At 38.5% G+C, this 13,268-nt stretch overlaps 1 protein-coding gene across 7 annotated transcripts in view; it reads right to left on the bottom strand.

Moving 5' to 3' along the window:
• The window catches only part of RASAL2 (RAS protein activator like 2), a 432,719-nt gene that overhangs the window by 185,122 nt on the left and 234,329 nt on the right, over positions 1-13,268 (bottom strand). For all 7 annotated transcript variants that reach the window (XM_049868388.1, XM_049868389.1, XM_049868390.1 and 4 more), the window contains exon 2: positions 11,676-11,803. In XM_049868388.1, the coding sequence (XP_049724345.1) occupies positions 11,676-11,803 (128 nt within the window). The remainder of the gene's footprint in view (positions 1-11,675; positions 11,804-13,268) is intronic.

Raw genomic sequence — 13,268 nt, 5'->3', positions numbered from 1 at the left:
CCATCCTCACAATTGTTGCTATGTTTGAGCTCATTATTGCAGCCACCATGTCAATCCATGTCGTTGAGGGTCTTCCTCTTTTGCGCTGACCCTCTACTTTACCAAGCATGATCTCCTTCTCCAGGAACTGGTCCCTCCTGATAACATGTCCAAACGTTGTGAGACCAAGTCTCCACTTAGGTAAATTACATTCTCTAGTTTACTTAGTCTTATCCCTTGCAAATAAAATGGAATCATTTTGGCCTCCTCATTCTCTTTGAATGGGATTAGTGCCAAGCCAGCTGAGCCCTTTCCTGACACCCAGGCAGAAATGTATATTTCATAACACATAAGCAATGTCTATTTGGCACAATTTGCATGAAGTAATTTACTGAACCAATGAGTCATTTCTCAAGGTGATACTTCTGGCAGATTTCTCTTTCAGCACTCTGTCCAGATCTACTCTTCTGCTACATTCCCAAATTGCTAATTGGTTTATTTAACACTCTTCCCGTGTATATCTACAGACTCTTCCCCATTTCTGACAGGAAACATGCACAGTTAAGAGAAAACTTGAAAAGATCCCACACGCAGGAGGGGCCAAGATGGCAGAGTAGGCAGACGCTTCCTGTGAACCCTCTTAGAACAAAGACCCGAAAAATAAGTGAAAAGATTACATTTATGACAAGCTAGAAGACCTGAATATCAAGAGCAAAGTTAGAAAATGGACTGAGTGGCAGGAAGAGGGAGAAATGGTTGAGAAGTGGAGAGGAGTTGCCAGACCTGACTCGCCAGGAGCCCTCAGACACCATTCCCGGAAGCAGCTGCAGTGGGCTGGTGGGAGTGTTCAGCCACAGTTTCCTCAGGGGGAAACATCCAGCCACATATTCTACTCACACCTCCGGGACCAGAGATGAATGGCACGCTCAGCAAAAGCTAAGTGCTTGCATATATTTTACCGTGCCCCCTGCCCCAAAGCCAGCTTCAGTGGCTGTCGATTTCCCTGGGCCTGAGACAGAGCCTGTTGTGCAACCTGAGCCATTCTCCCGGTCTTGAAGAATAAATTCACAACTGGGGAAAAGATAATCGCCAGCTCCGCTAACCTGGGGAGCTCGGGACAGAAGCAGCTCCTGTCGAGGCATAAACGGTCCATAGACTTTGAATACCTTTCCCCCCTGCATGGACCTGTGCGGGCCTATTTCAGGAGAATAGGCCCTTGTAGGCAGACTGCAACTGTTTCAGCTATGTGGTAGAGAGGTGGGTGTTTGATGTTTGACACCACTTTGCCTATTAAACATGATCCTCACCTACCCACACATCAGGGGCATAAGGACTGGTGGCTCCACTCAGGTCACCCAGCAACCTGCAACTGGGTTCCAAGTTATCTTAAACAGTTAGAAATAGATCTACCATACAACCCAGAAATCCCACTCCTGGGAATATACCCTAGAGATACAAGAGCCTTCACACAAACAGATATATGCACACCCATGTTTATTGCAGCTCTGTTTACAATAGCAAAACGTTGGAAGCAACCAAGGTGTCCATCAACGGATGAATGGGTAAATAAACTGTGGTATATTCACACAATGAAATAGTACTCATCGATAAATAACAGTGACGAATCTGTGAAACATTTCATAACATGGAGGAACCTGGAAGGCATTATGCTGAGCGAAATTAGTCAGAGGCAAAAGGACAAATATTGTATAAGACCACTATTATAAGATCTTGAGTAACAGTAAACCTGAGAAGAACACACACTTTTGTGGTTACGAGGGGGGGAGGGAGGGAGGGTGGGAGACGGTTTTTTATTGATTAATCAGTAGATAAGAAATGCTTTAGGTGAAGGGAAAGACAACACTCAATACATGGAAGGTCAGCTCAATTGGACTGGACCAAAAGCAAAGAAGTTTCCGGGATAAAATGAATGCTTCAAAGGTCAGTGGAGCAAGGGCGGGGGTCTGGGGAACATGGTTTGAGGGGACTTCTAAGTTAATTGGCAAAATAATTCTATTATGAAATCATTCTGCATCCCACTTTGAAATGTGGCGTCTGGGGTCTTAAATGCTAACAAGCGGCCATCTAAGATGCATCAATTGGTCTCAACCCACCTGGAGCAAAGGAAAATGAAGAACACCAAGGCCACACGACAACTAAGAGCCCAAGAGACAGAAAGGGCCACATGAACCAGAGACCTACATCATCCTGAGACCAGAAGAACTAGTTGGTGCCCAGCCACAATCGATGACTGCCCTGACAGGGAGCACAGCAGAGGACCCCTGAGGGAGCAGGAGATCAGTGGGATACAGACCCCAAGTTCTCATAAAAAGACCAAACTAGGTCTGACTGAGACTAGAGGAATCCCGGAAGCCATGGTCCCCAGACCTTCTGTTGGCAGAGGACAGGAACCATCCCCGAAGACAACTCATCAGACATGAAAGGGACTGGTCAGCGGGTGGGAGAGAGATGCTGATGAAGAGTGAGCTAATTATATCAGGTGGACACTTGAGATTGTGTTGGCAACTCTTGTCTGAGGGGGGATGGGAGGATAGAGAGAGAGAGAAGCCGGCAAAATGGTCACGAAAGGAGAGACTGAAAGGGCTGACTCAAGAAGGGGAGAGCAAGTGGGAGTAGGGAGTGAGATGTATGTAAACATATTTGTGACAGACTGATTGGATTTGTAAACGTTCACTTGAAGCTTAATAAAAGTTAATAAAAAAAAAGAATAGTACTTCCCAGTCCTTACAACCAAAAGCACTGGGTGCCCAAGGTCCATCTACAGAACCCACCCACCTGTGTGCTGTACAGGACATGCTATCCTCACAGACATTTGCAGGACAACTGTCAGCCCCATGCCTTGTCCAGAGACCGACTCCCTGTTGCAACCAGATACCAGTACCTACACCAATAATCCCTATCCACCTAAGACTGTAGGACAGAGCCTGTACTAAACACTTGATGATCAGCTACCGGGACACCTGAGCTGAATTCATACAAGAAAAGTGAATAGATTCTTAGACTGATATAGCTGGTAACAGCTCTAGCCATCTGGTGACAGGGCATTAGTGTTTCAAAGGTGAAAATAATCAAGCTAGCTCACTCAAGCAACCTATTTGGGCATATCAAAACAAAGCAAGACACTAGGATACAGTAAGCAAACATAAACTGATACAATAACTTATAGATGGCTCAGAGACAACAGTCGATATCAAATCACATAAAGAAGCAGACCATGATCACTTCAACAAGCTCTCATTACAAACAATCAAGGGATCTTCTGCATAAACGTGGCCTCCTGGATTTACCAGATGCAAAATACCAAAGATTAATATATAGAACTCGTCAAGACATCAGAAGCAAGATCAGGCAATACTCAGAATAAGCCAAGGAACACACAGATAAAGTAGTGGAAAAAATTAAAAAGATTATTCAGGAACATAATGTAAAACTTAATGAGCTGCAAGAATCCGCAGAGAGTCAGCAAGCAGAAATTCAGGAGATTAACAATAAAATTACAGAATCAGAGAACTCAATAGAAAGTGAGAGGAGCAGAATTGAGCAAGCGGAAGGTACAACTGGTGAGACTGAAGATAAAGTGCTTGCCACCAATACACTTAAGGAAAAATCTGATAAAAGAATTTAAAAAAATGAAGAAACCCTAAGAATCACATGGGACTCTATCAAGAGAAATAACCTACAAGTGATTGGAGTACCAGAGCAGGCAGGGATAACAGAAAATACACAGAGAATTGTTGAAGATTTGTTGGCAGAAAACTTCCCTGATTTCGTGGAAGATGAGAAGATATCTATCCAAGATGCTCACTGAACCCCACATAAGCTAGATCTTAAAAGAAAGTCACCAAGAGATATTATAATCAAACTTGCCAAAACCAAAGATAAAGAGAGAATTTTAAAAGCACGTAGAGATAAACGAAAAGTCACCTACAAAGGAGAGTCAATAAGAATAAGCCAAGACTACTCAGCAGAAACCATGCAGGCAAGATGGCAGTGGTATAACTTATATAAAGCATTGAAGAAAAAAAATTCTGAATCAAGAATCATATATCCAGCAAAACTGTCTCTCAATATGAAGGTGAAATTAGGACATTTGCAGATAAATACAAGTTTAGGGAATTCATAAAAAACAAACCAAAACTACAAGAAATACTAAAGGGAGCTCTCTGGGTAGAAAATCAATAGTATCAGATATCAACCCAAGACTAGAACACTGGACAGAGCAATCAGATGTCAACCAGATAGGGAAATCACAAAAATCAACATAAAAAAAAAAAAAAAACACTCAAAACTGGGAAACAGCGATGTTATTATGTAAAGGAAGACAATATTAAAACAATAAAGCGGGACTAAGAAATACAGTCATAGATATTTCATATGGAGAAGAAGACAAGGTGATATTAAGAATTAAAAGTTAGGTTTAAACTTAGATAAAACGGGTAAATATTAAGATAACCACAAAGGCTAACAATCCTACTCATCAATATAAAACCCAAGAAAAAAACAGAGACTCAGCAGAAACAAAATGAACTATAACAAATAAGAGGAAAACATAAGCTACTTAGCACAAAAAATTAAGTGGGAAAAAGAAAATGTCAACAACACACACAAAAAGACATCAAAATGACAGCACTAAACTCATAAAAAATACCTACCCATAATTAAGCTGAATTTAAACGGACTAAATGCACCTACAAAGAGACAGAGAGTGGCAGAATGGATTAAAAAAACACGATCCATCTATATGCTGCCCAGAAGAGACACCCCTTACAGACACAAACAATCTAAACCTCAAAGGATGGAAAAAAAATATATCAAGCAAACAACAATCAAAAAAGAGCAGGATTGGCAATATTAATTTCTGACAAAATAGATTTTAAACTTAAATCTACCATAAAGGATAAGGAAGGACACTACATAATGATTAAAGGGACAATATACCAGGAGGATATAGCTATATTAAATATTTATGCACCCAATGACAGGGCTGCAAGATACATAAAACAAACTCTAAAACCATCGAAAAGTGAGATAGCATCACAATCATAGTAGGAGACTTCAACACACCACTTCTGATGAAGGACAGACAATCCAGAAAGAAGCTCAATAAAGAAACGGAAGATCTGAATACCACAATCAACCAACCTGACCTCATAGATATATACTGAACACTCCACCCAACAGCAGCCAAGTATACTCTCTTTTCCAACACACATGGAACATTCTTTAGAATAGACCATGTATCAGGTCATAAAGCAAGCCCTAGCAGAATCCAAAACATCGAAATATTACAAAGCATCTTCTCTGACCATAAGGCCATAAAAGTAGAAATCAATAACAGAAAAAGCAGGGAAAAGAAATCAAACACTTGGACACTGAAAAATACCCTGCTCAAAAACGATTGGGTCACAGAAGACATCAATGATTGAATAAAGAAATTCACAGAATCCAATGAGAATGAAAACACCTCCTATCAGAACCTTTGGGACACAGAGAAAGCAGTGCTCAGAGGTCAATTAACATCAAAAAAATGACACACACAAAAAGAAGAAAGGGTCAAATCAAAGAATTATTCCTACAACTTGAACAAATACAGAGCAACTAAAGAAGCCCTCAGGCACCAGAAGAAAGCAAATAAAAAAAATGAGAGCAGAATTAAATGAGACAGAAAGAAAAACAATGGAAAGCGTTAACAAGACCAAAAGCTGGTTCTTTAAAAAAATTAACAAAATTGATAAACCACTGGCCAAACTGACAGAAGAAAAACAGGAGAGGAAGCAAATAACCTGAATAAGAAATGAGATGGGCGATATTACAACAGACCGAACCAAAATTAAAAGAATCATATCAGAATACTATGAAAAATTGTACTCTAACAAATTTGAAAACCTAGAAGAAATGAATGAATTTCTACAAACACACTACTTACCTAAACTGACACAAACTGAGGCAGAACAACTAAATAGGCCCATAACAAAAGAAGAGATTGAAAAGGTAATCAAAAAACTCCCAACAAAAAAAGCCCTGGCCTAGATGGCTTCACTGCAGAGTTCTACCAAACTTTTAGAGAAGAGTTAACACCACTGCTACTAAAGGTATTTCAGAGCATAGAAAAGGACAGAATACTCCCAAACTCATTCTATGAAGCCAGGATAGCCCTGATACCAAAATCAGGTAAAGATACCACAAAAAAAAAAAAAGAAAATTACAGACCTATATCCCTCATGAACTTAGATGCAAAAATCCTCGGCAAAACTCTAGCCAATACAATTCAACAACGTATCGAAACAATAATTCACCATGACCAAGTGGGATTCATATCAGGTATGCAGGGATGGTTCAACCTTAGAAAAACAATTAATGTATTTCCATCATACAAATAAAAAAGACAAGAAACACATGATCTTATCAATAGATGCAGAAAAGGCATCTGACAAAGTTCAACACCCATTCATGATTAAAACTCCCAGCAAAACAGGAACAGAAGGAAAATTCCTCAACATATTAAAGGGCAATTATACAAAGCCTACAGCTTTTTTTTTTTATACAAAGCCTACAGCTAACATCATCCTAAATAAAGTCTAAAACCATTCCCCTTGAGATCAGGAACCAGGCAAGGATGCCCTTTATCACCACTCTTATTCAACATTGTGCTGGAGGTCCTGGCCAGAGCAATTAGGCTAGATACAGAAATAAAGGATACCCAGATTGGTAAGGAAGAAGTAAAAGTATCTCTATTATTTGTAAACTTTCACTTAAAGCACAAATAAAATTTTTTTAAAAAATGAAAAAAAAGTATCTCTATTCGCAGATGACATGATCTTATACACAGAACACCCTAAAGAATCCTCAAGAAAACTACTGAAACTAATATAAGAGTTCAGCAGAATATCAGGATATAAGATAAACATACAAAAATCAGTTGGATTCCTCTACACCAACAAAAAGAACATTGAGGAGGAAATCATCAAATCAATACCATTTACAGTAACCCCCAAGAAGATAAAATACCTAGGAATAAATCTTATCAGGGATGTAAAAGACCGACACATAGAAAAATATAAGACACTACTGCAAGAAACCAAAAGAGACCTACATAAGTAGGAAAACATACCTTGCTCATGGATAGGAAGACTTAACATTGTAAAAATATCTGTTCTACCAAAAGCCATCTATAGCTACAACGTGATTCCAATCCAAATTCCAATGACATTTTTTAATGAGATGGAGAAACAAATCAACAACTTCATTTGGAAGGGAAAGAGGCCCTGGATAAGTAAAGCATTACCGAAAACGAAGAAAAAAGTGGGAGGCCTCATTCTACGCGATTTTAGAACATATTATACAGCCACAGTAGTCAAAACAGCCTGGTACTTGACAAAGGCCTAAAGTCAGCTAAATGGGGGAAAAGACAGTTTCTTTAATAAATAGTGCTGGCATAACTGGATATCCATCTGCAAAAAAATGAAATGAGACCCACACCTCACTCCATGCACAAAAACGAGCTCAAAATGGATCAAAGACCTAAATATAAAATCTAAAATGATAAAGATCATGGAAGAAAAAATAGGGAGAACGTTAGGAGTCCTGATACATGGCATGAACAGTATACAAAACATTACTAACAGTGCAGAAGAAAAACTAGATAATCGGGAGCTCTCAAAAATCAAACACCTATGCTCATCCAAAGACTTCACCAAAAGAGTAAAAAGATTACCTACAGACTGGGAAAAAGTTTTTAGCTATGACATTTCTGATCAGCGCCTGATCTCTAAAATCTACATGATAGTGCAAAAACTCAACTGCAAAAAGACAAATAACCCAATCAAAAAATGGGCAAAGGATATGAACAGGCACTTCACTGAAGAAGACACTCAGGTAGCTAACAGATACATGAGCAAATGTTCATCATCATTAGCCATTAGAGAAATGCAAATCAAAACTACAGTGAGATTTCATTTCACTCCAACAAGGCTGCCATTAATCCAAAAAACACAATAAATTTTGGAGAGGCTGTGGAGAGATTGGAACACTTATACACTGCTGGTGTCAAATGTTACAACTACTTTGGAAATCGATTTGGTGCTTCTTTAAAAAGCTAGAAACAGAACTACCATAAAATCCAGCAATCCCACTCCTTGGAATATATTCTAGAGTATTAAGAGCCTTTATACGAACAGATATATGTACACCCATGTTCATTGCAGCACTGTTTATAATAGCAAAAAGATGGAAGCAACCAAGGTGCCCACCAATGGATGAATGGATAAATTATGATATAGTCACACAATGGAATACTACGCATTGATAAAGAACAATGATGAATCCGTGAAACCTTTCATAACATGGAGGAATCTGGAAAGGCATTATGCTGAGTGAAATTAGTCAGTTGCAAAAGGACAAATATTGTATGAGACCACTATTATAAGAACTCAAGAAATAGTTTAAACAAAGAAGAAAATACTCTTTGATGGTTGGGAGGGAGGGAGAGGTGTTTTCACTAATTAATACTAGATAAGAACTATATTAGGCAATAAAAAAAAAGAATCTACTTTAGGTGAAGGGAAAGACAACACACAATACAGGATAGGTCAGCACAACTAAACCAAAAGCAAATAAGTTTCCTGAATAAACTGAATGCTTCAAAGGCCAGCATAGCAGGGACAGGGGTTTGGGGATCATGGTTTCAGGGGACATCTAAGTCAATTGGCATAAAATCTATTAAGAAAACATTCTGCGTCTCACTTTGGAGAGTGGCGTCTGGGGTCTTAAATGCTAGCAAGTGGCCATCTAAGATGCATCAATTGGTCTCAACCCACCTGGAGCAAAGGAGATTGAAGAACACCAAAGACGCAAGGTAATTATGAGCCCAAGAGACAGAAAGGGCCACATAACCAGAGACTTCATCAGCCTGAGACCAGAAGAACGAGATGGTTCCTGGCTATAACAGATGACAGCCCTGACAGGGAACACATCAGAAAACCCAAGGCAGCAGGAGAGCAGTGGGATGCAGACCCCAAATTCTTGTAAAAAGACCAGACTTAATGGTCTGGCTGAGATTAGGAGGTCCTTGGAGGTCATCGTCCCCAGACCTTCTGTTAGCCCAAGACAGGAACCATTCCCAAAGCCAACTCTTCAGACAGGGATTGGACTGGACTGTGGGACAGAAAATGATACTGGTGAAGAGTGAGCTTCTTGGATCAAGTCGACACATGAGACTATGTTGGTATCTCCTATCTGGAGGAGATGAGAGGGCAGAAGCTAGCCGAATGGATATGAAAATAGAGAGTGGAGGGAAGGAGTGTGCTGTCTCATTAGAGGGAGAGCAACTAGGCGTATATAGCAAGGTGTATGTAAGATATAAGTTTCTGTATCAGAGATTTACTTGGTTTGTAAACTTTCACTTAAACACAATAAAAATTAAAAAAAAAAAAGAGATCCCACACACTGACTTCATACACGAGTGATACTAGACTGATATAATCCTCCCACATTCCAACAGTGCCTGGCTAAACGTATCGTTTAAATCCTTACAGAACCCTCTTAACTGATCTTTTTAACACAGCAATAAACACTCTCGTAATTAGATGATTACAGTTTAAAGCAGCCTTTTTAGATAATTTCAGCAGGAAATCCTTAACTCCTCATTTCAAGGAATTTTAAATTGTTCAATGCAAAATTCCAAGGATAAGAGTTATACTTTCAAAAGAGTGTGGTGAAAGGTAGAGGAATGATGGCATATTCTGGTACTTTTACTTACACACACACACACACACACACACACACTCTCTCTCTCTAATCTTTTTCTGTAATGACATTAACAACATATTAAATTTATCATTCAAGCAGCAGGTACAGCAACTGCTGAACATTTTCTTTTCCTAGAGATTTACTTTGGTTTTCACAGTTTAATAATATAGCCACCTGTCAGGGTGTTAAACTGTTTTTTTTTTTTTTAAGCTTATCATGCTTCCCTCACCTCGTCTCCTGAAATAATCTCCTAACTCATCTATATGATTCCATTCCTTCTCTTTCAACTTCTACATGATCAACAAAATTATTTTTCTAAAAAAGCAAATCTGATGATGTCCCTGCCCTGTTAAATACCCTCCCATGGTCCTGATCATTTCCAGAATAAAGTGCAAAATCTTTAGCATGGTCTTCAAGGCTCTTTATTATGTTGTTCTTGCCAGCTATTTGCTCTTCCTCTTGCAAACCACATTCCAAAAACCCTGAACGTTTTATGGTTTCTCAAAGAGAAATAAGATGTTTCTTGACTTTGGGTCTTTATATGTATATGGAATGCCCTTCCCGTCTTTTCCTCTTTGTGAACTTTCATGTCGCTTAAGACACAGTCCAAGCATAATTTTCTGTAAAATCTTTTTTGTCACTCTCCATTCTATGCCATCACCAACCCCATGCAATATCTGAGTTAACTATTCCCTTGTGTTTATACTATTGGATATATTACAATTTTTACCTCAATGTCTCCCCAACAAAACTGCATCTCTGTGCCATAATACTTAACATACAATGGTTGTTTACTAAATAAGGATGGAACTACTCAACTACAGGGAAAAAATGGAAAAACTATGGTCTACTTTTCTCCTCTTTTTACTATCCAATTTTAGAAAATACAAGGAATTAAGTTTCATTCTCTGGGTAGGTTTATCACAGAAAAGAGAGACGGAACAGAAGGTTCATCTCCTCTCAAACTTATATTAAAGGAAATGGACATTTAGGAATCAAAGTTTATAATTTGGTTTTTTCAACATTCATTCAACAAATAAGTTACTGAGAGTTTACCATGTATTAGGAATTGTTCTAAGCACTGGGGGATGCAGCACTGAACAACAGACAAAGTCCCTGCCCAAAGCTTACATTCTAGTGGAGGAAGAAAGACAATAAACAATAAACATACCAATTAAATTACATAACATTTTAGAAGGTGACAAGGTACAGGGGAAAAAATTAGAGTTAGGTAATTAGATTAGAAGTTCTGGATGTAGACGCAGGGTAGGAGTTACAATTTTAAATATGTTGGCCAAGGTAGGCCTTACAGATCAGGTGATATGCAAACAAAGGCTTGAAGGAGGTGAGAAAGTGAGCCATGCAGATGTCTGAGAAAAGAAATGTTCCAGGTGGAACATGTGCCTTGCCTTCCTGATGTGCTCAAGGAACAGTAAGGAAGCTTGGGGGAGAAGTTCTTGACCATTAACGGAGATGGGGATGACTTCTGGTAGGTCTAGAAGGGAAAATTAGGGGTTCAATCTCGGGCATTGTGGAGATAACTATTACATACCAAAGGGATATGTATAACATGCAAATGGATATATGAGTCTAAAGAAGAGAGAGATTCATGGTTAAGACATAAAATTAGGAGTCGTCACCATTAGAGGGTAACGACATGAGATTAGACAAGATCCCTAAGGCACTAAGATCCCAGGGCTGAATTTTGGGGCACTCCACGTTAAGCAGTTCTATCTGGTTGAAATCACTCCTTCATGGCAATAGCGTATCATTATGACACTGGCAGCCTTTTAGCTTACCTATAGTTTATCATTCATAAAGCCTCCATTTTCATAAGTACAACTGACCAAAATGCAAATAAAAACTAGGTTATTTTAGGAATTTAGACAGAAAAGGGAAGTGGCTTTTCTCAATAACATCCATCTCACCTCCTTCTCCTTGTTGAGCAACACCAACTGGCTGTCTGTGAGAATGCAATACTTCCGCTCCCATGTTGTGGTCTCAGTGTAGGGTGACTGACCACAAGACAGACGGTGGGTAGGTGGCCCTTTCACATCTGTGTGACAAAAGAGAAAAACAAAAGTGAAAATCATTTATCATGCTAACTAAACTAGTATTTCAAATGTAAAATCCTTTTAAAACAAATTAGATAAGTCTAAACATAAATCTCAAAGATAAACTGAAAACTTAAACTTCATCTTAAGAAAACAAAAATTGTTATATAAGTTGGAATCAACTCGATGGCAGTTGTTTGGGTTTTTGTTTGTTTGTTTATATACAAAATAAGGAAAAATTGGCCCTATAGTCTACAGACTAAACGGTTGAAATACTTTTAACAAAAATTGTTAGCACAAACTTCAAAGAGAAATCACCACAGTACATGCACTAAAATAATGGGAGGTAGCATTAGATCTAAACCATTATCACTGAAAATAAAGAGGTGGGGATGAGTGAGAGACAGGAAGAAAAGATAAAGCCTCTAGTCTTCAGGAGGAAGATGATGTTACATGTTACATGAGAATACTGTTGACCCAGAAGTGAGAGTGCACTTATTGGTAGGCCATGTCTTCAAAATGGCCTTATTTCTAGTCACTTGAAGAATTAGAAATGTTTCAACTATAGCATCATATTACCACTAGGGGCCAGTAAGATCTTAAAAACAAAGAGATTAATTCCCCTCAAGTAAGAATCTAAATGTATTATCATCATGTCTGTTAAAGGTGAAGGTACACCATATTAAAGCAAAATGTCTCAGTTGTCTCAAATGCCTCATTTCCTTATAAAATACCACGTGGTTACTATCACCATTGTTACTTCGAAATTTTTTGATATGAACTGTTCACTCAACATTTGAGCTGTTGTGAAACATGGCACATATCCTAATTGAGCACACATTAAATCAATTATAGAAGACTTTTAAGACAGCTCAATGTAATTTAAAAGTTCTTTAGCCACTAAGGACTTACTCCTCTTAGGAATGTACGGCAGAAAAAAATTACTATTTAGTTATCATACTAGAGGAGCAACTTAAACTGAAGTAACAGACTAGAGAACAAACACCCATGAGAGTTTTAAGTCATAACATAAGAGTTAATAAGGAGAGTCGTAAATCATAATAAGAACATAAGTCTTAGATGGGTATTTTTCAAATGGACTTATCACTGCATGCTGCAGATTTCTGTCTCTTTTGCCACAGGGATGACAGATACTACTAGTATTGACTTCAAGGAAATCAAATTTCATAGCTGTTTTGTACTGTAATTATCCAAATATGCATAACCATAGGGAGAACTATGCAGAAAGTCAGTAATTAGGGCAGTTAGGCATATGTCTCTCTTCTTAAATCCCCTTACGTGTTCAACACTATCTTCATGGTTTCTTCTGGCTTAACCATACTTTACACTCTGCCTGAACTTCTTGCTGTTTTGCACGTTTTGGGGTGTTTAACTCCCCCAAAATAATTTAAGATCCAAGAACCAATACTGTTGCTAGCCCTTGGCTGGGCATGTAACTAATTCTTA

This window comes from Elephas maximus, chromosome 24 (genome assembly GCF_024166365.1).
Source record: "Elephas maximus indicus isolate mEleMax1 chromosome 24, mEleMax1 primary haplotype, whole genome shotgun sequence".
In the NCBI taxonomy this organism is placed as follows: Eukaryota; Metazoa; Chordata; class Mammalia; order Proboscidea; family Elephantidae; genus Elephas; species Elephas maximus.
This window is presented reverse-complemented; position numbering and strand designations above follow the sequence as displayed.